Here is a 24,684-nt window from a genome sequence, read left to right on the forward strand (position 1 = left end):
GCAGAATTACAGTACATTTCAAGCACAAACTCAATACAAAGGCTGTTAACTGTGAGTGGACGACCCAATTAAGCATTACACTTGTTTACAACAGGGTCCACCATGTTCAATTCATCAAAACATTTAGAGACGTACAAATAGACACTTCTATATAGACAAAGAACAGTACAGGAATTCATCATAATGGAGGTAAAAAAGGAAAAGAAACATATACAGTGAGGGGAAAAAGGGGGGGGGCGGTGGGGGGGATTCAGATTTTACGGGGGCCAGTTTCGAATTGCAGCCATCCGTAGGTGCCCTTTGAGAGCGGTTTTGAAGGAGTCAAGGGATTCGCATGTCTTAATGACTGTTGGTAGGGCGTTCCACATTTTGGTGGCATAGGAGCGAAAATAATTTAGTCCCTTGTTTGTGCCGAATCTGGGTTGAACATGATTCGTTGCACTCCCTCTGGTGTTGTGGGTGTGGACTTCGTTAACATTAAGTAAGTATCTACACAGGTACATGGGTATCTTGGTGGAGTATCGAATCTTGTGGACCAGACCCATTGCAAGATGCTGTACTCTGTCGCCGACCCTAAGCCATGCCAGTCTGTCAAAGTGGGCAGGGGTGAGGTGGGTTCGGGGGGTGAGGCCAAGTAGGAGCCTGACCAGTTTGTTTTGGGAGGTCTGGAGCCTAGTTTTAAGGGCCTTTGAGGTGCTGTGGTACCAGGAGGTGCATGCATAGTCAAAGAAGCCTTGTACAAGGGCTCCTGTTAAGGTCTTCAAGGTGTTTTTGTCGACCAGTGAGGAGATCCTGTAAAGGAATCTTGTTCTTTGGTTGACTTTTTTGATTACGTTGGTGGCCATTTTATCACCGGAAAGATTAGCCTCCAGGATGGAACCTAGGTAGGTAATTTCATCTTTAAGTGTGATAACATTGTCACCCACTCTAACCAAGAAGCCATTTGCCTTGCTGAGATTACTATTAGATCCAAGGAAGGGGTTGACACTATAGCAGGTAAATAAAATGTTGGGGCATCATGTGGAGTTTGCTTTCGAGTTGCCCAAACTGCAAGTGTACATTTGAGTGAGGAGTCTGCTATAAACACAACAGGAGATATATAACTAGATAGCTATAAACACAACACGAGATCACAACACTGGTATCGGTATCGGCTAACACGGATCGGGAACATAAAAAGTGTATCGGGATATCCCTACTTATGGTTAGGTAGGATATCCCTACTTATAGGGTTAGGGTTAGGTAGGATATCCCTACTTATAGAGTTAGGGTTAGGTAGGATATCCCTACTTATAGGGTTAGGGTTAGGTAGGATATCCCTACTTATAGGGTTAGGTAGGATATCCCTACTTATAGGGTTAGGGTTAGGTAGGATATCCCTACTTATAGGGTTAGGGTTAGGTAGGATATCCCTACTTATAGGGTTAGGGTTAGGTAGGATATCCCTACTTATAGGGTTAGGGTTAGGTAGGATATCCCTACTTATAGGGTTAGGTAGGATATCCCTACTTATAGGGTTAGGGTTAGGTAGGATATAACGCACACACAGCAGCAGTCTATCTATCTATCTGGAGAAACGGACGCGTTTCGGCACATAGGTCTTTTGGTATTTGGTTTTTGGTACTGATGGTCAGGACGTGGTAAAGGGTTTTTGGTACTGATGGCCAGTGTTTGGTACTGATAGTTACCCGTAAAGGGTTTTTGGTACCGATAGTTACCCGTAAAGGGTTTTTGGTACTGATAGTTACCCGTAAAGGGTTTTTGGTACTGATAGTTACCCGTAAAGTACTGATAGTTACCCGTAAAGGGTTTTTGGTACTGATAGTTACCTGTAATGGGTCATTGGTACTGATGGCCAGGACGTGGTACTGATAGTTACCTGTAATGGGTTCTTGGTACTGATGGCCAGGACGTGGTACTGATAGTTACCTGTAATGGGTCATTGGTACTGATGGCCAGGACGTGGTACTGATAGTTACCTGTAATGGGTTCTTGGTACTGATGGCCAGGACGTGGTACTGATAGTTACCTGTAATGGGTTCTTGGTACTGATGGCCAGCACGTGGTACTGATAGTTACCTGTAATGGGTTCTTGGTACTGATGGCCAGCACGTGGTACTGATAGTTACCTGTAATGGGTTCTTGGTACTGATGGCCAGGACGTGGTACTGATAGTTACCTGTAATGGGTTCTTGGTACTGATGGCCAGGACGTGGTACTGATAGTTACCTGTAATGGGTTCTTGGTACTGATAGCCAGGACGTGGTACTGATAGTTACCTGTAATGGGTTCTTGGTACTGATGGCCAGGACGTGGTACTGATAGTTACCTGTAATGGGTTCTTGGTACTGATGGCCAGGACGTGGTACTGATAGTTACCTGTAATGGGTTCTTGGTACTGATGGCCAGGACGTGGTACTGATAGTTACCTGTAATGGGTTCTTGGTACTGATGGCCAGGACGTGGTACTTGAAGTAGCACAGCTCACAGCTCCAGGATCCTCTCTCGCTGATCCAGCGGATAAGGCATGGCTGGTGAGTACAACGCACGGAGCCAGCACAGCGACACGCGCTCAACAGCTCCCCCTGCAGGGAAACAGCATTATTTATTACACTCCTGGGCTGATTAAATCAATGTTTACTTAAAACCATATAATAGAAAACATTCCAATGTTTGATATAATTTCATCGCTGATATTAATGAGGTTTCAATCACATGATGAGTCAAATACTATAGTGTGGTCGGTGGCCCGGATAGAAGGTTCAGAGGAGATCTGATGCTAGGTAGCTAAGCTAGGTGAATGTAATATTATTGTAAACTCTCTGATGTGTGAACAGGTGAATGTAATATTATTGTAAACTCTCTGATGTGTGAACAGGTGAATGTAATATTATTGTAAACTCTCTGATGTGTGAACAGGTGAATGTAATATTATTGTAAACTATCTGATGTGTGAACAGGTGAATGTAATATTATTGTAAACTCTCTGATGTGTGAACAGGTGAATGTAATATTATTGTAAAATATCTGATGTGTGAACAGGTGAATGTAATATTATTGTAAACTCTCTGATGTGTGAACAGGTGAATGTAATATCATTGTAAACTGGAACCAGGACCTCCTAGCTGTGAGGAGACAGACTGAATGGAACCAGGACCTCCTAGAGGAGACAGACTGGATGGAACCAGGACCTCCTAGAGGAGACAGACTGGATGGACCAGGACCTTCTAGAGGAGACAGACTGAATGGAACCAGGACCTTCTAGAGGAGACAGACTGAATGGAACCAGGACCTTCTAGAGGAGACAGACTGGATGGAACCAGGACCTCCTAGAGGAGACAGACTGAATGGAACCAGGACCTTCTAGAGGAGACAGACTGAATGGAACCAGGACCTTCTAGAGGAGACAGACTGAATGGAACCAGGACCTCCTAGAGGAGACAGACTGAATGGAACCAGGACCTTCTAGAGGAGACAGACTGGATGGAACCAGGACCTCCTAGAGGAGACAGACTGAATGGAACCAGGACCTTCTAGAGGAGACAGACTGGATGGAACCAGGACCTCCTAGAGGAGACAGACTGAATGGAACCAGGACCTTCTAGAGGAGACAGACTGAATGGAACCAGGACCTTCTAGAGGAGACAGACTGAATGGAACCAGGACCTCCTAGAGGAGACAGACTGAATGGAACCAGGACCTTCTAGAGGAGACAGACTGAATGGAACCAGGACCTTCTAGCTGTGAGGAGACAGACTTCATGTGCCCCCCGCCTGTGAGGCGACAGCCACTGCGCCACCGTGTCTCCTCAACAGGTGGTTATTTGAGTGTGTCATATAGACTCATATATACCTGTAGTTCTGGTCCATAGCTCTAATGCTCTGGTCCATAGCTCTAATGCTCTGGTCCATGGCTCTAATGCTCTGGTCCATAGCTCTAATGCTCTGGTCCATGGCTCTAATGCTCTGGTCCATAGCTCTAATGCGTTGCATTTAGAGCTATGTTACTCTCGACTTCCGCCGCTCGCATGAATGCAGACCAGCCTCTCGTCTTTAGCGTAAATAAAAATAACGTTTTTGCTACTCACCAAAACAAAGGCGGGTTGTGTCATTAGAAAGCCTACTTTCCTTAGTGGGAGCACTCTGAGCCCCCCCTCCCCCCCACCACACGTATAAATGGTACTTTTTGGCCAGAAAGGGTTTTTATTCAAATATTCTCTATGAGGCAATTCTCTGGGCAATATCGGTAGAAGCCGCATTGGAGTAACTAAAAGTATTTTTTTTCCCGGTAGAAACAAAATCCCCTTTTGGCCAAAAAGTACCGGTTATACGTGTGGTGGGGGGAGGGGGGGCTCAGAGTGCTTCCACTAAGGAAAGTAGGCTTTCTAATGACACAACCCTGTACTTTATACCTCATACTTTAAATGCTTAGTATGAGGTATAAAGTACAGCAGCCTTGTGTTCATAAAACAGAAAGATTGGGTATTGGGTAAGACTGACGTTATGTATCTTTCTGGACCTTTCACTGCTTTGTCTCAACCATTACTCAACGGCTCTGGTCTAGTCACCGTGGTAGATATTTTGACATTTCGTTTTTTTATGTTGCCACTACTGTTGGAGCAGCCATAAACTACACAGGTTCATCTCTACTGTTGGAGCAGCCATAAACTACACAGGTTCATCTCTACTGTTGGAGCATCCATAAACTACACAGGTTCATCTCTACTGTTGGAGCAGCCATAAACTACACAGGTTCATCTTTACTGTTGGAGCAGCCATAAACTACACAGGTTCATCTCTACTGTTGGAGCAGCCATAAACTACACAGGTTCATCTCTACTGTTGGAGCAGCCATAAACTACACAGGTTCATCTCTACTGTTGGAGCATCCATAAACTACACAGGTTCATCTCTACTGTTGGAGCAGCCATAAACTACACAGGTTCATCTCTACTGTTGGAGCAGCCATAAACTACACAGGTTCATCTCTACTGTTGGAGCAGCCATAAACTACACAGGTTCATCTCTACTGTTGGAGCAGCCATAAACTACACAGGTTCATCTCTACTGTTGGAGCAGCCATAAACTACACAGGTTCATCTCGATGTTCTGGGCATCTTTGTAATGTTAGTGTTAGTAAAAAGTAGGTAAAAGAGTAACGTTTGAGGCAGACTAACATCAGTCACTCTACCGTTCACTGTAGTAGAAGAGATGCGCCTGGTGAGGGTTTAAACCCCGCAGCTATGTCGAGTCCGCCTACAGGAAATACGTAAGCTGCTACCATGAGACCCGTTTCTGAATTCGTCTATAGTGTGTGTCATAAATTATAGACTCACCTGTTCGAGGCCTTGGAAGCAGATCCGGCACTGCGGTGAGCCGATGCCGCTCTCGGTCAGACTGGGCAGCGAGGCGTGGCCGGTGTCCAGACTGGGGTCCAGGCCCCCTGCGGTCAGACTGGGGTCCAGGCCCCCTGCGGTCAGACTGGGCAGGGAGGGGGCAGCGGTGTCCAGGGGTTTGGCAGGGTCCTCCAACGCCAGGCTGCGTGGCCTGGCCGGCTCCGAGCTGCGCGGCCTGGCCGGCTCCGAGCAGCCGTAGTACTCCTCCGCGTCGTCCCCCCCCTCCCCCCGCTCGGAGCAGTCGAACGGGGGCCAACGGCTGCAGTCCCCCCTGAGGGCCCCCCCGAGGGCCCCGAGCCCTGCGCGCACCACCCTGGGGGTCCTGGCTCTCCGGGCCGCGCCCGGAGAGGAGCCGCCGGACCGCATGAAGGCCAACACTTTGAGTTCGTTCAGAAACATCCGGATGCGGTACTTAAACATTCTGTACTGTTAATTAATGTCCTTAAACATTCTGTACTGTTAATGAATGTCCTCAAACATTCTGTACTGTTAATTAATGTCCTCAAACATTCTCCAATGACGTCACACTGCACTGTGCCCCCCCCCACCCCCAACAAACGAGAAATGTTAAAAAATAAAATAGCCTTCTTCAGCTGTCAAATTGACTTCAATAGTCTTTTGATAACATTTTCTATTATTATTATTACTTTGCCATCAGTAAAGTAACTCAAGAGGTCGCTGCTGGACATGTCCTCAAGAGGTCGCTGCTGGACACGGATGTCGGTGAGAAAAAGAAGGGGAAAAAAGGCCATGTTATTTGAATAGCCAATCGCTGCCTCCATATCTTGTTGTTATAGCATGTGCAGCTTAATCCAGCCAATGGGAGCGGCTCTTCCCGTGGACAAGGGGCGGGGTTTCTGCCAGGGATAGCAGACATTTAAAAAGTCACAATGGGGTCTTCATTAAGAACGGACCTTTCTACAACATCTGCTAAATAAAATAAAAATAAAAATAATTATAAAAAGGAATTGGAACTATCCAACAATGTCTGCAACAAATATTTGCAGGATAGCCTATTCGTCTTTCTTCTCAAAAGGCAGAAATAGATGCTGTTTTTTTTTTTTTTTGTAGAGATGAGGCTTAGGCTATTCGTGAGGGTTTGGGATGCTATTAAAAAAATAAACAAATCTAAATAACTTAAATCAGTTATCTATCTGTATATCTATCTATCTATCTATCTATCTATGTATCGTCTCAGTCATGTTACCCAGTATTATGCTATCGTCTCAGTCATGTTACCCAGTATAGGCTATCGTCTCAGTCATGTTACCCCGGCAAGCAGGATCACATCACGGGTGAATAATCTCCCACAGCTCGCCGCGGTGGAGCTCCTGTGTTTCGGCTCGTAAACAGAGTAGGTTTCGCCCCCACAACCTTCCTCTCCTCCCCCTCCGACAGAGCAATCCCACGGAGACTATCAGCATGTTAGAGAACAACAGTAATAATCCATCATCTCATGGCGAGGAGGCTGTAGTGTAGTTCCGCCTGCTGGCGTTTCTTCTCTCCTGTGATCATCACCGCTGCAGGACCGAGAGCCAGGAGAACCAGGAGAGCCAGGAGGAAGGATCCATTCGCTCTCCGAAAGGAACCAAAACAAAACCCAGACAGACAGACAGACAGACAGACAGACGATAAGGTAGAACTGTCCGTTACACAAACGTTACCATCAGCAGCAACAACACGGCGCCGCCACCATCACAACAGCAGCAGTAGCAGCAGGCTACAGGAGGCTACAGTAGACTACAGTAGGCTACAGGAGGCTACAGTAGGCTACAGGAGGCTACAGTAGGCTACAGGAGGCTACAGGAGGCTACAGTAGACTACAGCAGACTACAGCAGGCTACAGGAGGCTACAGTAGGCTACAGCAGGCTACAGTAGACTACAGTAGGCTACAGCAGGGTACAGTAGGCTACAGGAGGCTACAGTAGGCTACAGCAGGCTACAGCAGGCTACAGTAGACTGCAATAGGCTACAGCAGGCTACAGTAGGCTACAGCAGGCTACAGTAGACTACAGTAGGCTACAGCAGGCTACAGTAGACTACAGTAGGCTACAGCAGGCCACAGTAGTCCACAGCAGGCTACAGCAGGCTACAGCAGACTACAGTAGGCTACAGCAAACTACAGTAGGCTACAGCAGGCCACAGTAGGCTACAGCAGGCCACAGGAGGCTGCAGTAGGCTACAGGAGGCTACAGTAGGCTACAGCAGGCCACAGTAGGCCACAGCAGGCCACAGGAGGCTACAGTAGGCTACAGGAGGCCACAGTAGGCCACAGTAGGCTACAGGAGGCCACAGCAGGCCACAGTAGGCTACAGTAGGCTACAGCAGGCTACAGTAGGCTACAGCAGGCTACAGTAGCCTACAGCAGGCTACAGTAGGCTACAGCAGGCTACAGTAGGCTACAGCAGGCTACAGCCAGGCTACAGCAGGCTACAGTAGGCTACAGTAGGCTACAGCAGGCTACAGTAGGCTACAGTAGGCTACAGCAGGCTACAGTAGGCTACAGGAGGCTACAGGAGGCTACAATAGACTACAGTAGGCTACAGTAGGCTACAGGAGGCTACAGTAGGCTACAGTAGGCTACAGGAGGCTACAGTAGACTACAGCAGACTACAGCAGGATACAGGAGGCTACAGTAGGCTACAGCAGGCTACAGTAGACTACAGGAGGCTACAGCAGGCTACAGTAGGCTACAGGAGGCTACAGTATGCTACAGCAGGCTACAGGAGGCTACAGTAGGCTACAGTAGGCTACAGTAGGCTACAGCAGGCTACAGTAGGCTACAGCAGGCTACAGTAGGCTACAGCAGGCTACAGCAGGCTACAGTAGGCTACAGTGGCAGCGGTGGCCGAACGGATAGCGGCGCGGTCTAGATACCGGAAGGTTCCCAGTTCGAATCAGCCGTCCGACACGTTAAAATTACCACCGCTGAAATGTCCTTGAACAAGGCATCAACCACTACGATGAAATGTGTTCTATGAGCAGGGCCTGGCTGGAAACAAGTTCTTGAGCTTAGCCCAGATACCCTGGGTAAATATAGATTTCATTTCATTTCATTTCACAGTAGTCTACAGTAGACTACAGCCAGGCTACAGCAGGCTACAGCAGGCTACAGTAGGCTACAGCAGGCTACAGGAGGCTACAGTAGACTACAGGAGGCTACAGCAGGCTACAGTAGTCTACAGTAGGCTACAGGAGGCTACAGTATGCTACAGCAGGCTACAGTAGCTTAGTGTGCAACTGTGCATGGCCTCCTCCTCCTTGAGGTAAAATCAATAACAATAAAAGATGTCATTATTTCCAGTTTCAACCACATCCTCGTCTCACTCCAAACACACGTCACGTGACGTACGATGAGTCGAGAGAGAGAGAGAGAGACACACACCCCCCCCCCCCCCCCCCCACACACACACAGTAAAAAAGCTGCGCATTGGAGCTGTCCACACCACGGTGCTGATTCTCATCACGTGACGTCGGGGCCACGTGCTCAGTGGTGGAAAAAAGTACTCACTTGAAAATCCTCTAAAGTTATATTATTATAATAATACATAAATACTATTATTATAATAATACATAAATACTATTATTATAATAATACATAAATACTCTACTCTGTTAGATAAGTTATATTATTGTAATAATACATAAATACTCTACTCTGTTAGAGAAGTTATATTATTATAATAATACATAAATACTCTACTCTGTTAGAGAAGTTATAGTATTATAATTGACATAATCAATACTCTACTTTACTCTGTTAGAGACACTGTAATAATAAATACTCTACTCTGTCACAAGTACAAGTCTGTGATTAAAAGTACATTAAAAACGTGGTCTACTTTTGGAGGCGTGGTCAATGCTCTTTCGCCACTCAGAATAGCCAAATGGTCTGTCTGTCTGTCTGTCTGTCTGTCTGTCTGTCTGTCTGTCTGTCTGTCTGTCACAGATTTACAACAGTGCTAGCCTACCCAAACGTTTTGCTGCTAATACAGTGATTTATCGCCCCCATGTGGACAAAATGAACAAGTGCAAGTACAAGTGGAAGTCTTCAATAAATCCACTTTTCACTCAGTTTATAAAATAATAACGAGATACAATTTAACATGTTCAAATGTATTATTATTATTATTATTATTATTATTATTATTATTATTATTATTATTATTATTATTATTATTATTATTATTATTATTAGTAGTAGTAGTAGTAGTAGTAGTAGTAGCAGTAATAGTATTATTATGACGCAATATGGAGCTAGTTTCTACAATATTATAGCTAGTTAGTTATCACAACGAGACACGTTGTGAGCTTGTAGATCTATTTTCATCGCGCGCCACCGTCAAACAGCATCATGTTGACATGCTAGCATGAACTACATGTTCCACAGAGTACAGACACGGGACGCTAAAGAACTACATTTTAAACCTGTAAAAACTACATGTTCCACAGACCACGGGACGCTAAAGAACTACATTTTAAACCTCTAAAAACTACATGATCCATACACCACGGGACGCGGACAGATTTCGATAGGTCACCCGATTTCAATGTAACACACCGGAAACCTCAACGGAAAGATCGTCCACCGGAAGTCTTATATTTGCTCACTTAGATTTGCCAAAAGAACAGTGCCCTCTCTGGCTGGAAGTTCTAGATTTGCCAAAAGAACGGAGCCTTGAATGCTTCTCTTCCACACACACGTCGGCAGGTTGTCCATCCCGGACCCAGCGGCGGACCCCCTGGCTGTAGCCATTTAAACCCTGTGCTAACCTTACCTGCTAACCGAGGTAAAGGATTTATCATTTTGAGTTGTGTATTTATTGCGTGGTGGTTTGACAGAGGAACTGTTTTAAGTTGTTTTTTGGTTTGAACTGAACGCAACTGAGAAAGGTAGGCTATCGTTTGAACTGTGCAACATTTATGGAGTGAGCCTCTTGAGTTGTGTGAATTTAATTATTTATTTTGGTTTGTATGTAGAAGGTTGCTGTGAAATGTAAAGTATTTAAACCAAATGTGTTGAAAAAGCAACCGTTCAGTTGTGTTGACACACTGACGCCACACAGCTGAGTCAAATGACTAATTGGCATCACCAGTATCCGCGATTTGCATAATGAGATGAATCTAGAGTTGCAATGCATGCCCTCCATTAGCAGCCCATTGATCCACATTGAATTTACAATCTGCTTGTATTAAAGTTAAACAATGCTAAACTCGCCAACGTTGCAGCTGTAGGGCAAGCTTGAATTATAGCCTACTCAAAATCTGCAAAGCATTTGTTTCATAAAAAATACACCATGTTATAAGTGACGTTGAGCTACTTTCTGTTTGGAAGCACTTGTTTTTAATTAATGGGTAGCAGTGCTGCTGTCTCCTGCATTGTGACAATTCGAAACGGGTGGTAGGCATGGCTGTTCAGTGAGTTCCAAAAGTACTCGACATTACTTGTAATTTGTATTTTAAATTGCTTTCTAGAAGCGGATGAGATATTGACTCTACAAACTATTGTGCAGGGACACTTATAATAAAATACATTTTGATATTGCACTTTTAAATATTCTTAAAGGATCCCTGGTTAATAAGACAAATATTTTATTTCTTAGATAAATAAAGAATCTTTCACTCAATAGGAACTGCTCCTGTTGCAAGTTGATTATATGATATGTCCATATGGTCTAGCCCTATGGAATACTAATAAAAAACAGCTTAATACTTTAATATAAGCAATTATTTTAAATACTTTTTATTAGCAAGTGCATTCCATAGCGCTGGACCACACGGACATAGGACATCATCAACCTGTGACGGGAACAGTTCCTATGGAGTAAAAGATTATCTATTTATGAAATAAATAAAATATTTTACATTTTTAGTTATAGATGGCAAGTATAATGTTTTAAGGAATATTTGTCTTATTAGCCAGAGATCCTTTTAAAATGTTTCTATTACTGTGAGTGATATGGTCAGCTTCTGATTTCTTTCTTTCTTTCTAGATGTGGATGGAGATGACCGTAGATGCTGCTGGAACGCTGAACCTGAGGATGCCCTGGTCTCCTGTGTGACCCCCCCCCCCCCCCCCCCCGGCTTCTAAGATGTCCATGTGAAGGTCACCAGGGTTCTGAGTGGCCTCCAGGCCGACCACCCCATCCTGGCTGCTCAGATGTCCATGTGAAGGTCACCAGGGTTCTGAGTGGCCTCCCGACCACCCCATCCTGGCTGCTAAGATGTCCATGTGAAGGTCACCAGGGTTCTGAGTGGCCTCCAGGCCGACCACCCCATCCTGGCTGCTAAGATGTCCATGTGAAGGTCACCAGGGTTCTGAGTGGCCTCCAGGCCGACCACCCCATCCTGGCTGCTAAGATGTCCATGTGAAGGTCACCAGGGTTCTGAGTGGCCTCCAGGCCGACCACCCCATCCTGGCTGCTAAGATGTCCATGTGAAGGTCACCAGGGTTCTGAGTGGCCTCCAGGCCGACCACCCCATCCTGGCTGCTAAGATGTCCATGTGAAGGTCACCAGGGTTCTGAGTGGCCTCCAGGCCGACCACCCCATCCTGGCTGCTAAGATGTCCATGTGAAGGTCACCAGGGTTCTGAGTGGCCTCCAGGCCGACCACCCCATCCTGGCTGCTAAGATGTCCATGTGAAGGTCACCAGGGTTCTGAGTGGCCTCCAGGCCGACCACCCCATCCTGGCTGCTAAGATGTCCATGTGAACATTATGAGTGTTTGTATAGAGAGAGAAGCATGGCTGAAGAGCTTTGCATATCAGTCGTTTCTTGCTGCTGCCAAAGTCAAATTGTGATATCTGTAGTGTTTAGTACATGGCCGCTTAGGAGATGTAGATATAAGTACACCTGCCTGGTGGAAATAGCATTGTGATACATACTGGGTGTGCTCTTTGGTCGTTCACAAAACAAACAAACAAAAGTAAACAAAATGCCACAAACTCACTAAAAGCTGCACAAAATCACACAAATCAAGGGATGTCCGTGTTGGCTATTGTCCAACTCCTAATTTCCGATATCAACAGATACCGATTATATATGCAGGCTTTTTCCAGTGGTGGAAAAATAACTCAAACTTTTTACTTAAATATTAGTAGGCTATAAATACTGCAATATAGAAATACTCTGTTACAAGTAAATTCAACATGTACTCGAGTAAAAGTACAAAGGTTTTGGTATAAAAAGGTACCAAAAGTAAAAGTGCTCATTATGCAAAATGTCTCATTTCAAGTTTTAAGATGTATAAAAATCATTTGAAAATGGCAGATCTACAAGCTATTGTGACGCATTGTGAGCTTGTAGATGTTTTTAATGTAAAAAATAACCGATATCGATATAAATTTTTAATGCCTATCGGACATCCCTAACAAAAACATAATCTCAAATGTGTCAATACATTTCAAAGAATGTCACAAAAGCCGCAAGTGCCACTAAAACTTCACTAATATATAAAACATCCACAAGTTCCATAATTAAATGCCACAAAGGTTTGACAAACATGCCAAAAAAAGAAATTACAAAATGTCCGTATGTCCATAGAACGTCAGCTCTGTTGCAGCAAGCCAGTCCAGTGTGTCATTGTCTAGGTCACCTAAGCCACGATCACCATTCGGTGGCCGGTATTTGGGGCAAATGGTCATTACGTGTTCCACAGTCTGTAGTGGATCCTCGCATTCACAGTGGGCACTGTCCGAGATGTCCCACTTCTGCTTTGAGGGTTGTCCACTGCAGGGGAGGTGCTGGCAAAGAACATATTTGGGGTCCTCAATGTATTCCACTGGTCCCTCTGTCTTGCCTTCACCCAGGATTCCTTGGAGGTGTCAGCTGGTGTTGTGGAGCAGTTCCTGGGCCTGTGTGGCAAAGGGGCACTGTGACTTGAGGCATGTGTGCTGTGGTGTCTCTGACGACCTTGTGGAGGAGATGTCTGGGATTCACTCAGCTGTGCCTTCCCGGTGAGGGCCAGCGTGGCTGCTTCTCGTCTGACCTCTGTTGGAGTGATTCCAGCGAGAACAGGCAGGCAGTTGTTTGTTTGGGGTGGCCCATCCGATGTTGAGGGCAGCATCCAGCTTCTTGACATGAGAGGTACGGCTCCAGACTGGGGCACAGTACTCTGGTCGTCTGCATAGCCATACTTCATTGATGTGGATGTAGTTGTTGAACAGCATCATTCAGTGCCAGCACTGACCCCTGTGGGACGCCATTCTTGAGCTTTCTCAACCTGCTGCTTCGCTCGTTACTGGTGTGGAACCGAAAAGCTTCACAGACATGCCAACAAATTATTTCTAGTTTTTAACCTTTTTAACTTCTGTTTTGTGAAGCAACTTTGGGTACCTTGAAAAGTGCTATATAAATTGTATGTATTAAAAACAAAAATTGGACAGACACAGAAATTGTCGCCACACAGAAATCACAAATTCCTATTGGCAGCAGCAACAAGTGAGTGATGTGCAAAGCTCTTCAGCCATTCATAGACTATAACCACCATGTCTTCCTTCCAGATGCTGCGAGGCTCAACCGGAGCCCCTACAGGTGGATATCTGCAGCTCTCGCTGTCCATGGATGAATCTGCATGGGGGCTCTGAAGACGGCTCAAAGTAAGAAACCACTTAGACTTTTTGTCTCCACCAGGCCGAAGGCATGGGGAGAGAGTATGTTTTGCACTCCGTCCGTGTGTGTGTGTGTCCTTCCTTCCTTCCGTCCTTCCGTCCGTCCGTGATCAGCTAATCTCCGGCACCGTTGGCCCGATCCATGCCAAACTTTGCACACACACTCCCTGGATGCTAACAACGAACCTCTGCCCCAAATATTCTTCAATGGCCTGTTATAGCGCCACCATGAGGCCGATTTAGGCAAAACACATTTCTGTACATTACTCGTACACATTTTATCCATACATCACACAATTCGGTATACACTATCTTCATAGTCATGTGATCAACACGGATCTGCACCATTTCCCATCTTCCATCCTGATTGGCTAAGATTGGCTTCCAAAGCTCACATGATTGGTCCGTTTTGAACAAAATGTCGCAAATCACAAACAGTGTGCAATTTCCGTGAAATTATACACGCACATTTCCACTAGGCCGAGGACGACATGCCACTCATTCTTTTCCAAATCAGCCTCATGGTGGCGCTATAACAGGCCAATTCCTGTTTTTAGCTATAACTACATCGATCTGTATACAACTTATGTATGCGCACTCCCTAGAGGCCATGGAAAAACATTGTCTCTGCATCCCTCCACATCTACCGGTTATAGCGCCACCATGAGGCCGATTTCTGCAAAACACATTGCTTATGTTAGTCGCACAGATTTCATCCAAATCTCACGCAAATCGGTACACATGATCTCTGTAGTCATGTGAACAAGACAGTCTGTTGGATTTCTCAGATTCTACACTGATTGGCTAACATTGCCTTCCAAAGTTTTCAGGAGTGGCCCGTTTTGTTCAAAATGCTGCACATGTCCTGCTCATCCAGAATTCTATCCTCAGAGATGCTATGAGTTATCTGGCTCTGCATTTCCTCAACAAAAGAACATTGTTGCAAAAAACAAACAAACAAACAAACAAACATGTTTATATTACTCCTAAACATTTTGCCAAACATCTCACACAGTCCTATCCTCCTGGTGGAGACCTGTGCCCGGAAGGGCATTTCTTCTAGTCTATTACTGTGAGTGGTATGGTCAGCTTCTGTTTTAAATGTTCTCTAATACTATACATTTTGTGTATGATGTGAAAGGACACAATGTACGTATATCTGGCTCTTAATCTTTCGTTCTTTCTTTGTTAGGGTGGATGATGGGTCGTGGTAGACGTCGTGGAAGGACAGAGATCCGTTCCAAAGCTTCCCTCCCCGGGGTTTTCTCTGAGGACTTCTGATGAGCTGTGAGTAGGAATATTTCTTGTTTGTTGTTGAGGATGGATATCTGCTGTACTGTTATGGCATGAAGTATAGCATGGCAGTATGATGCCTCCTAGTGGCACTGGTTGAATGTCTGTCAGCTCTCCAAGCTAATCAAAGTCTTAATGACACTTTTGTTAACCACTTCAACCCCAGCATCCCTATTCTGTGAGCTTGTAGATCTGCTATTTTTGGCAAATCAATTTGTGTAGAGTGAAATCGGAGCATATACCAAATGCTCTCTTTAAAGGTCTGTTTTATCAAATATATATATATATATATATATATATATATATATATATATATATATATATATATATATATATATGAGGGTTTAAGTGGTTCTGAATTTGCAGCTCAACAAAAGCTAATTTAGTCTTTATTTCTGTCTTTCTTTCTTAGGATGGAGATCTGGGTAGATGCCGGAGGACTTTGGACCTGGGCCCGCCTGGTGAGGAACCCCACAGTAAGAACCGCTTTAGGCCTGTCACGATAATGAGGTTTCTTTTTACTGGACGATTATTGTCGCTCAAATAAATTGCAATTAAATATTTAAGTGTGGCCCGGATGGTTAGCTCAACTTTCTGGGCACCTAGGCTGCCAAGCCAGCCGGATGGCGTGCTGCGGGTTCGACTCCCGACGGCCTTTGCCGCGCGTCACTTCCCCCTTTCCTGTCTATATACTGTTCACTATCAGTAAAGGCATAAAAAGCCCCAAAACCAACATGAGGGCTACGGCTCCAGACTGGGGCACAGTACTCAGCGGTGGGGAACACCAGAGCCTCGGTACCGGCTAGATGCCGTATCGGTGTGGCACAGGCGGTGGTCTTTCTGGGAATGGGACTGTAAAAATAGACAAATAACACCACTGCTATCACCGAAGAGCACACCCTAATTGATCACGTCTAGGAATTTCAACAATTTACAATTTAGGCAGTTATCACACACTTTATCCAGAGTGACTTACAGTAAGCAAGAACAACACATATTAATACATCAAATTCATAAACAATTGTCATCAAGAATAAGAAGTAAGCTAAGAACGGTAGACTCTCCAGACTATTGGCAGCAACAACAAGGGAGTGATGTGCGAAGCTCTTCAGCCATTCATAGACGATAACCGCCATGTCTTTCTTCCAGATGTACTGCAGGTCTCCCGCTGTCCAGGAATCTGCATTCCTCTGAAGACGACTCAAAGTAAGAGACCCTGTTAGGCCTGTCAAAAATAAGCCTAACTTAAACGTTTATTACTGTAAGTGATACGTTTAGCTTCTATTTTAAATGTTCTCTATAAATAAAAGTTTGATGTACTAGGCTGTATATATGTTGTGACAGGATAGAATATATATCTGGCCCTTGGTCACTCTAATCAATCTTTCTTCTTTCTTTCTTTTGTTAGGATGGAGATCGTGGTAGACGTCGCTGGAACGCCGCTGCTGGACAGGGCGCACACACACACACATACACACATACACACGCGCGCACACACACGGCAAAGCTAATTTGGTGTGTGTGTTTTTTGTTCTTTGTTAGAATGGAGATCTTGGTAGACGAGCTGATGTTCCCTGGACAGAGATCCCCCCCCCTCAGAGGACTCTGATGAGCTGTGAGTAGTCTGTCCAAGCTAATCAAAGTCTTAATGACACTTTTGTTAACCACTTCAACCCCAGCATCCCTATTCTGGGAGGAGCGTTCAGCAAAAATAGCAGATCTACAAGCTCACACCGCGTTGCAACATGTTATGCTATTTTTGGAGAATCAATTTGTGTAGTGAAATAGGAGCACATACCAAATGCTCATTAAAGGTCTGTTTTATCAAATGTGTATAAAGGGTATAAGTGGTTCTGAATTTGCAGCTCAACAAAAGCTAATTTGGTTTCTGTCTTTCTTTCTCAGGATGGAGATGGCAGTAGACACAACTGGAAGTCTCAACCAAGAGATGGAGATCTGCAGGTCTGTCCATGGATGGATGGGAGGACGGAGGACGGAGATCTGGGTAGACGCCGGAGGACTTCGGACCTGGGCCTGCCGGTGAGGAACACCACAGTAAGAACCGCTTTAGGCGTGTCACGATTATGAGGTTTCTTTTTACTAGACGATTATTGTCTCTCAAATAAATTGCAATTAAAGATTTAAGTGCGTTGTAACATGAATGAAACTGAAAAAAAGCCAATCGTCTGTTGCCGAGAATCGGTCGATCCCTATTCTTAAACGTTACTGTAAGTGTATGTTGTGACAGGACACACACAGCAAAGCTAATTTGGGGTGTGTATTTTTTCGGTTCGGTAGACGCCACTGGAAGCCGTTTAGGCCTGTCAGAAATAGAGGTTTTTTTACTGGCCGATTAATTGTCGCTCAAATAAATTACAATAACAATTTAATTGCGTCGTACTGACATTATGAATACAACTTTGGCTTTTTTAGGCTTTGTAAACAAAAAGGCATAATTCAATAACTTTATACACATTACAACGCAACACATTTTGAGCTTGTAGATCGGCTGCTTCCATTATTTCTTTAAAATGTTTGAAAATATATGAACATTTTCAACATGGAGACGATTATGACTATTATCCCTAAAAAAAAAAAAAAAGTATTATCTCAAATACTTGGCGATTAGGTAATTGTGACAGGCCTAAATCCTTCTGGTTGTGTTTTTATATCATGTTCTGTAATCAGTTAGGGGTTGACTATAGACTTTTTTTAGGAACAAGATCATGCCGGTGAAGAGCACGTTTCTAGCCAATGGAGCAACTATTTCTGCTCAGCTTTGGAGTCACATCACGGCAAGGTAACTATACAACACACACACACACACACACACACACACTATGATTGTTTTATGAACAATGTAGTAATGAGCATTTCTTTCTTTTCTTTAGGACGTTGCTGGTCTCCTGTGTGGCTCCATCTGGTCCTCCTAAGCAGCCATATGGAGGTCACCAGGGTTCTGAGTCACTCAGATCCTGACTGGTAGTGGTGATATGTAGATGTGATCAATCGGGGCTTTTTGGTTGTTCACTTAAACAAAAATAAACAAAACAAATATATAAATAACTATAAATGGATAAAACAAATGATACAAAATATAGATTAAAGTAAAATAAATGCATTAAAATAGTAAATAAAATAAATAAAATTAGTAATGGCATCGTAATGCGTAAAATAAATATAATTAGTAATACATAAAATAAATAAAATTAGCAATATAGTAATGCATAAAATTAGTAATAACAGTAATACATAAAATAAATGCATAAAAATAAAATTAGTAATAACAGTAATACATAAAATAAATGCATACAAATAAAATTAGTAATAGTAATACATCAAATAAATAAAATTAGTAATAACATAGTAATACATCAAATAAATAAAATGAGTATAGTAATACATAAAATTAGTAATAACATAGTAATATATAAAATAAAATGAGTAATACAATAGTAATACAAAAATAAATACAATGACTTGTAAAATTGTAGAATGAATTAATATAAATAAATAATAAACTATCAATCATATCTACATATCACAACCAGGGTATATTGCCAGCAGTCAGGTGGACTGTAGACTCACTACAGCTGTCAATGTGGTATACTGTGTTTTGACCCAACTGGCCTCCAAGGAGAGGCGAGCATGGAGACGGACATCTGATGATACACGAGAGAATACGCCATAGTCAAAACAAAATTGTAATAAAAGTAATATCTGTTTGTAATATGTTTCATGTTGATTGTAATTTATTCATGATGCCATATATCTGTAAATATTCATTATTTTCTTGTTAATAAATTATTGCATTTATACCCGGGTGTCCTTCTCCTTCACTGTGTTATGGGTCCATTACCCCTAGATCAAATGGTTCATAACAACAAGGATGAGGAATACAGTGGTACTATTTACATGTTTAAGGAATATTTAGTTATAGTTAATGTATTTTACACATTTAGACCTTCTAAAACCTAGCCTAAGGTTTTTGAAAACCTTCAAATTCTTATTAAAACAATAAATAAATGATGTAGACAGGTGGATCCCGCCATGAATGGTATAATTTATAGGTTTCACCAGGTCTAAATAGACTAAAAGGAGGCCTCAGGCCCAAGGTCTCTACAGAATGACCTGGCTTATTAATGCTGACAATCTCCCAGAACAGAGCCATGCCACCAAACATGAATGTTTGAATATTGTACTTAAATTACTGTATGCAATTTTTAATTTTGTTACATTTTTTTTTACCACGAAGACCAGTCTGAAGACCAGACTGAATTTTAAGTAATAAGACTGTTTTTAAATTGGCTTGTTCTTGTAGTGTGGTACTTTTCCTCCAGGAAATGACTCTGTACTCCTTTGAAAACTTTAGAAATCCAGTTTGTCATTTTAAATGTTCTGATGCAAATGGACCTCAATGTAAACAAGTATTTAATAATGCTTTTCTGGGTTTTAGCAGAGCTTGTGTTGAACTGTGCTCTTTCTACAAACTGTTAATGACGTTGTCACTTTTAGGCCAACACTTCCCTCTAGTGGTTACTCAGAGTAATGACAGCCTTACGTGTTTCAGATGTCTACAACTACACAGTACATACTGCTGCAAATATGTTTGTTTTCTTTAACCAGGCAGAACAAATAATGTAATAAAACATCATTTAACAATCTAATGAATAGATCTAGTTTATTAATAGAACACCTAGTTAGTTAATTCATACAATACATAATACTAGACAATGTGTTTATTTTCTTAAATAAATGAATATCATTTAAAATGTATTAATGAATAGAACTAGTTTGAACTTAATAGAACAACTAGTTATTAGTTAATACAATAAATAATACTAGACAATCTGTTTATTTTCCTAAACCAGGCAGAACAAATGTAATAAAATATTAATTAATTGATCTATTTTATTAATAGAACAATTAGTTATTTGTATTATTATTATAATTAACAATTAGTTATTTAATTAGTTTCCGGTGTGTTACATGAAGTCAGTGAACCTATAGAATTCTGTGACTCTGTACTACTGATCTTCAAGCTCAGAACATCGGCTGTTTTCACACCTGCTAGTGATTACATCAACAAACACAGGGAGCTACAGCTGACGTACGTGACGCCATTCTCATGTAGCTGTAACCAAATGCACCCTGTAACTCTGAGAGTAACACATGTGGAACCTTACAGGTCTGTAACTCTGAGTGGAGGACAAGGAGCAGTGCATGGGGATTTAAACAACAAACCTTTGTGAGTGAGTACCGATACGGTTGTTTATAAACTGGTACAGTGTGGCTTTACAATGAGTTTAACTGTCGGGTTTTATGCAACGTGCTGAAGGGCTTGGATAGACTTAGCTCTGGTCCATAGCTCTAATGCATTGCATTTCATTAGAGCTATGGACCAGAGCTATGGAGTAACGTGCCTCTGCTGCCTCAAACCTTTGAATATAATATACAACCTAAAACTGCAATATTGTGTTTGTCAATCAGTGGACCATGACACAGCTTAAACACTACTCTTCTTTACAGGTATACAGGCAGGTATAAATACACTTTAAGACCAACATATTTGTGCCAGCATTATGATTAGATTTATTTTATTTTTTCTAAACAGTCTACAAAGTAAGTTGAACTAAAGTTGTCAAATAATTGTCTGAGCTTGTAGATCTGCTATTTTTGAAAAATCATTTGAAGAATCATGAGCGCAGATATTTGAATATATATTCTTTTAACTCATATCTTTGCTTCTGGGGGGTCCCTGGAAGAACATATTTTCAGATGGGGGTCGGCCGCCATAATTTTTTGTCACAGGCCTGCTGCCGCTCGCCGTCTACCACTTCAGAGTGACCGCGGTCAACCTGCCCACCTCTCTGACCCCATGGTCTGCACTGACCCCATCGGTGACCTCTGACCCCGTGGTCTGACTCTGCAGAGACCCCATCGGTAAGTCAGTCGACGTTAGTTAAACCGATAAATGACTAAACTTTTGAAGATTGTAAGTGATGTGTTTAAAGCCAGTCTTCATTTTGACAGCAAATGTCAGTCCTTTGAATAAAAAATGTGTCATATTTTTGACATCTAAAATGTTTTAGTGTTAGTCTACTGAATATCAAGATTTTAGTTGATTTCATCCTGCTGTGCAATTTTCGTCTACAGTTGAATTTGTTGACAAAATTGTATTTTGGCGGGCCTTAACCCATTAGGCCTGACATCGAAATTTAAAGAATCTCTTCTAAATTCTGACAGTTTTCTGAAATACCTATGTTTCTGTATCAGTGGTGCTCCATATTTCATGTCAAGGACCCCAAAAATGATATGTAATTGGCCACCGACCCCATCTGAAAATATGTTGTTCCAGGGACCCCCCCAGAAGCAAAGCTTTGAGTTCAAAATGTTCTCTCTGAAAGAATATATATTCAAAGAGTTGTGCCACATTTTCACGATTTTTCAAAAATAGCAAACAGTGCCGCGCTACGAGCTTGTGTGTGTTTTCAATTCAGCCAGAGTGTTTCCCAGGTGGAAGACGGAATGTCCCAAAACCTCCTTAAGTTTTTTTTCTTTTTTTATTGCCAGCTGACGCCCAGGGCAACCTCACAGAGGAGGAGGAGATCGGGGAGCAGATGAACTTCCTCAACTCACGCTGGGAGAGCCGAGTGGCCAGCATAGACCGACAGGCCAGGTACACACACATGCACACACACATGCACACGCACACAGACACACGCACAGACACACACACACACACTGTGGCGCTCTGCACCTTTAACACTACCCTACGTCACGTGCCCGCGCGCTACGAGAATGAATGAACGGAACGGGCGCGCGCTTTGAGGAGTTTGCTGTTGTCAGCTGTCAACTCAGCTGTCCGCTGCTCGCGTCCGTGTGTAGCCCCGCTGTGGGTTAGTCGACACTCACACAATCCAAGAAGTGGTGAGGAAACTCCTCAAAGCGCTTTGAGGAGTTGACTGTTGACAGTCAACTCCTCTCACACACACACACACACACACACACACACACACACACACACACACACACACACACACACACACACACACACACACACACACACACACACACACACACAGGGACACAACAAACAGTACGGACAGTTAACGGTGCAACTACTTGGGAACAGGCCTCCATTCCGAAACCGTGCACACATCATCTTCATTAATGTGACCAGATTTGATCGAAGGACTGCCATTGGATTTTTTTCATTTTTGTTTTTATCATGTCATATGAAAGCAGGGAATCATAGCTTCAAATTGACATATTGGTTGTGCAGTTTGACCCACTAGTTTTTGAGATATGGCTTATAGAGTAATGTCTTGCAGAGATACAGCAATCTGAGAATTTGGTCTTCAAAGATGCAGTTCCACGGTCAGTGGCATTTGGGGGCGCTGTTTCCTCTTCATTGCTAAAATGAGGTACTCTACCCCCCCAGGCGGGGGCAGTATTGAGTCGAAAACAAGAGTGAAGCTATAGTTATTAATTCTGGGTCAGGGTATAGTAAGGAAATGAGCCTTTATAAAATTGTCAAATTCAAAAAAGTAGTAGGCCTATACTATAAATTACCCAATTGATTTACTTAAGTTAAAGTACTACTACCCTATTCATACTAATGCATATAAGGTTGAAGTGGTTAATGTATGTTTTATAATAATTATCAAAATCTACAAAGTAACTATAGTAACTGGAAAATGTCAATGTTTTAGCACCTATATTATGTTATTGGGGTAGATTCAAATAGTAGTCAAAGTTGAATACATAATGCAGTTACCACAGTTTTTATTAAACGTCCCTTTGTTCTCAATAGAGGGGAACAAAAACAAAGATACACAGCGTATTTGTAGCTTTGAATCTGTGTAGGTGAAGTTGAAACCAGTTCATCTTTGTAGCTCTGTAGCTTTGTGTCTTTTGCAACAGCTATACAAACGCTTACATTGACAGAATGGTAGACAGCATCTTTGCATCTGCCTGGCCTGGACTGTTAGCCGTTAGCTCCTGCCGCTAGCCGAATAGTACTAAGCCCGTTTTCAGCTAAATGCGGAAATGTCCAGGCTAAATAACTTATCGACGGGAGTCGTGTTAATATTATTTACTCGTCAATGTCATGTTCACTCCAAATAAACAAGTATTATGCACTTGATGCGGAGAGCCATCTTATAGAAGAGTTGCGATATTGAGGGGGCAGAAAACAGCCCGGTCACGTGGTTCATGTACTTGCACGAGCCCATAGACTGCAATGCATTCCGTAAACTTCCGGTTGTCCCTATTTGAGGCCTTCAAATAGGGACAAAGAAGGTTATGTAGAAGAGCCGCCATTGACTGACAGACTAACAGACAGACTGGCCCCATGAAGTAAACGGAGTTTGCGTAACTCTGATGAAGTAAAGCTTCATTCACGTTAATCATAATAGCATAATAATAATATCCGTTTCTCAAACAAATCTGAGAAATCCCAACGGCAAATATTCGGTAAAACAGTGACCCCTATTGTTCCAACAAAACAAGCAAGGATGAAGAGGCCTTAATGTTTATTAAATAAACATTTTTGTAATGTACTTAGACTAGTATTTAAGGTAGAAATACATAACGTGACTCAGGCCATTGACCTTATATATATACACACACAATATATACAATAATTACACCAGGAATAATTAATAAAAAATCAAATCACAGCAAACATTACAATCCACACAGCAAACAACACAGCAAACAATTCCTGGTATAACATCCTATTAACATCCTATTACAATCTGGCTGGTGTCTTTGACTTTGTTGGGCGTGATGGTGGGCTGGGTGGTGGCTTAGGACATGTTGTGTCTTTGGCATAGTCCTCACAATACTCTCGGATGTGTTTGTACAGATAGGCCTGCCTCTCTCTGTCCAGTCCTGCTGGTTGTAGAGTGGGAAATCCATGCTTTGGTGGCAGGACGTTGACGTCACGAAGCAGTTGGAACTTCACCTCTTCTTCATCGTTGTGTCGTTTCTTGGCAAACACTATGCCAGGCTTGTTGGCATCAAAGCTGCATGTGATGAAATATTAAATTATGTAAGTAGTGGTTGTTATAGGGTTGAAACACAAGTTTTTATATAATTGAAAAGTGTCAATAAATACATACTGGTATTTACGCCAAACTTCTGCCCTGGTGGTACTAGAGGAGAGGACTTCTCCAGAAAAGTTTTTCTGGTTTGCTTGGCGCCCTGGCAAAACCACAGCATACTCTGCAGCATAACCTGATTGATTGAAGTATTTATTAACAGATTGGAAAATTACAGTACATTTCAAGCGCAACTCAATACAAAGACTGTTATTGTGGACGACACCATAAAGCATTACACTTGTTTACAATACCTCTTATGAAGGATATGACCCGCT

At 42.8% G+C, this 24,684-nt stretch overlaps 1 protein-coding gene and 1 long non-coding RNA gene across 3 annotated transcripts in view; one reads left to right on the plus strand and one right to left on the minus strand.

Annotated features, from left to right (window-relative positions):
• LOC306917933 (E3 ubiquitin-protein ligase MARCHF9-like) overlaps positions 1-6,920 on the minus strand; it is a 16,429-nt gene extending 9,509 nt beyond the window's left edge. The window contains exons 1-2 of the mRNA XM_079530835.1: positions 5,336-6,920; positions 2,430-2,585 (exon numbers count right to left, since the gene is read on the minus strand). Coding sequence (XP_079386961.1) covers positions 2,430-2,585; positions 5,336-5,815 — 636 coding nt within the window. The 5' untranslated portion in view covers positions 5,816-6,920. The remainder of the gene's footprint in view (positions 1-2,429; positions 2,586-5,335) is intronic.
• A 3,138-nt stretch (positions 6,921-10,058) lies between these two features.
• Positions 10,059-18,433, plus strand: LOC306917934. Of its 2 annotated transcripts, none has more exons than XR_013789266.1 (9): positions 10,059-10,186; positions 11,390-13,994; positions 15,199-15,293; positions 15,712-15,775; positions 16,449-16,505; positions 16,708-16,914; positions 17,205-17,354; positions 18,016-18,099; positions 18,191-18,433. It is a non-coding gene; the product is annotated as an uncharacterized lncRNA (long non-coding RNA). The 2 variants fall into 2 exon arrangements; XR_013789267.1 differs by having other exon boundaries at positions 17,205-17,339.
• Positions 18,434-24,684: the final 6,251 nt, after the last annotated feature.

This window comes from Electrona antarctica, assembly GCF_951216825.1.
Source record: "Electrona antarctica genome assembly, contig: scaffold_205, whole genome shotgun sequence".
Taxonomy (NCBI): domain Eukaryota; kingdom Metazoa; phylum Chordata; class Actinopteri; order Myctophiformes; family Myctophidae; genus Electrona; species Electrona antarctica.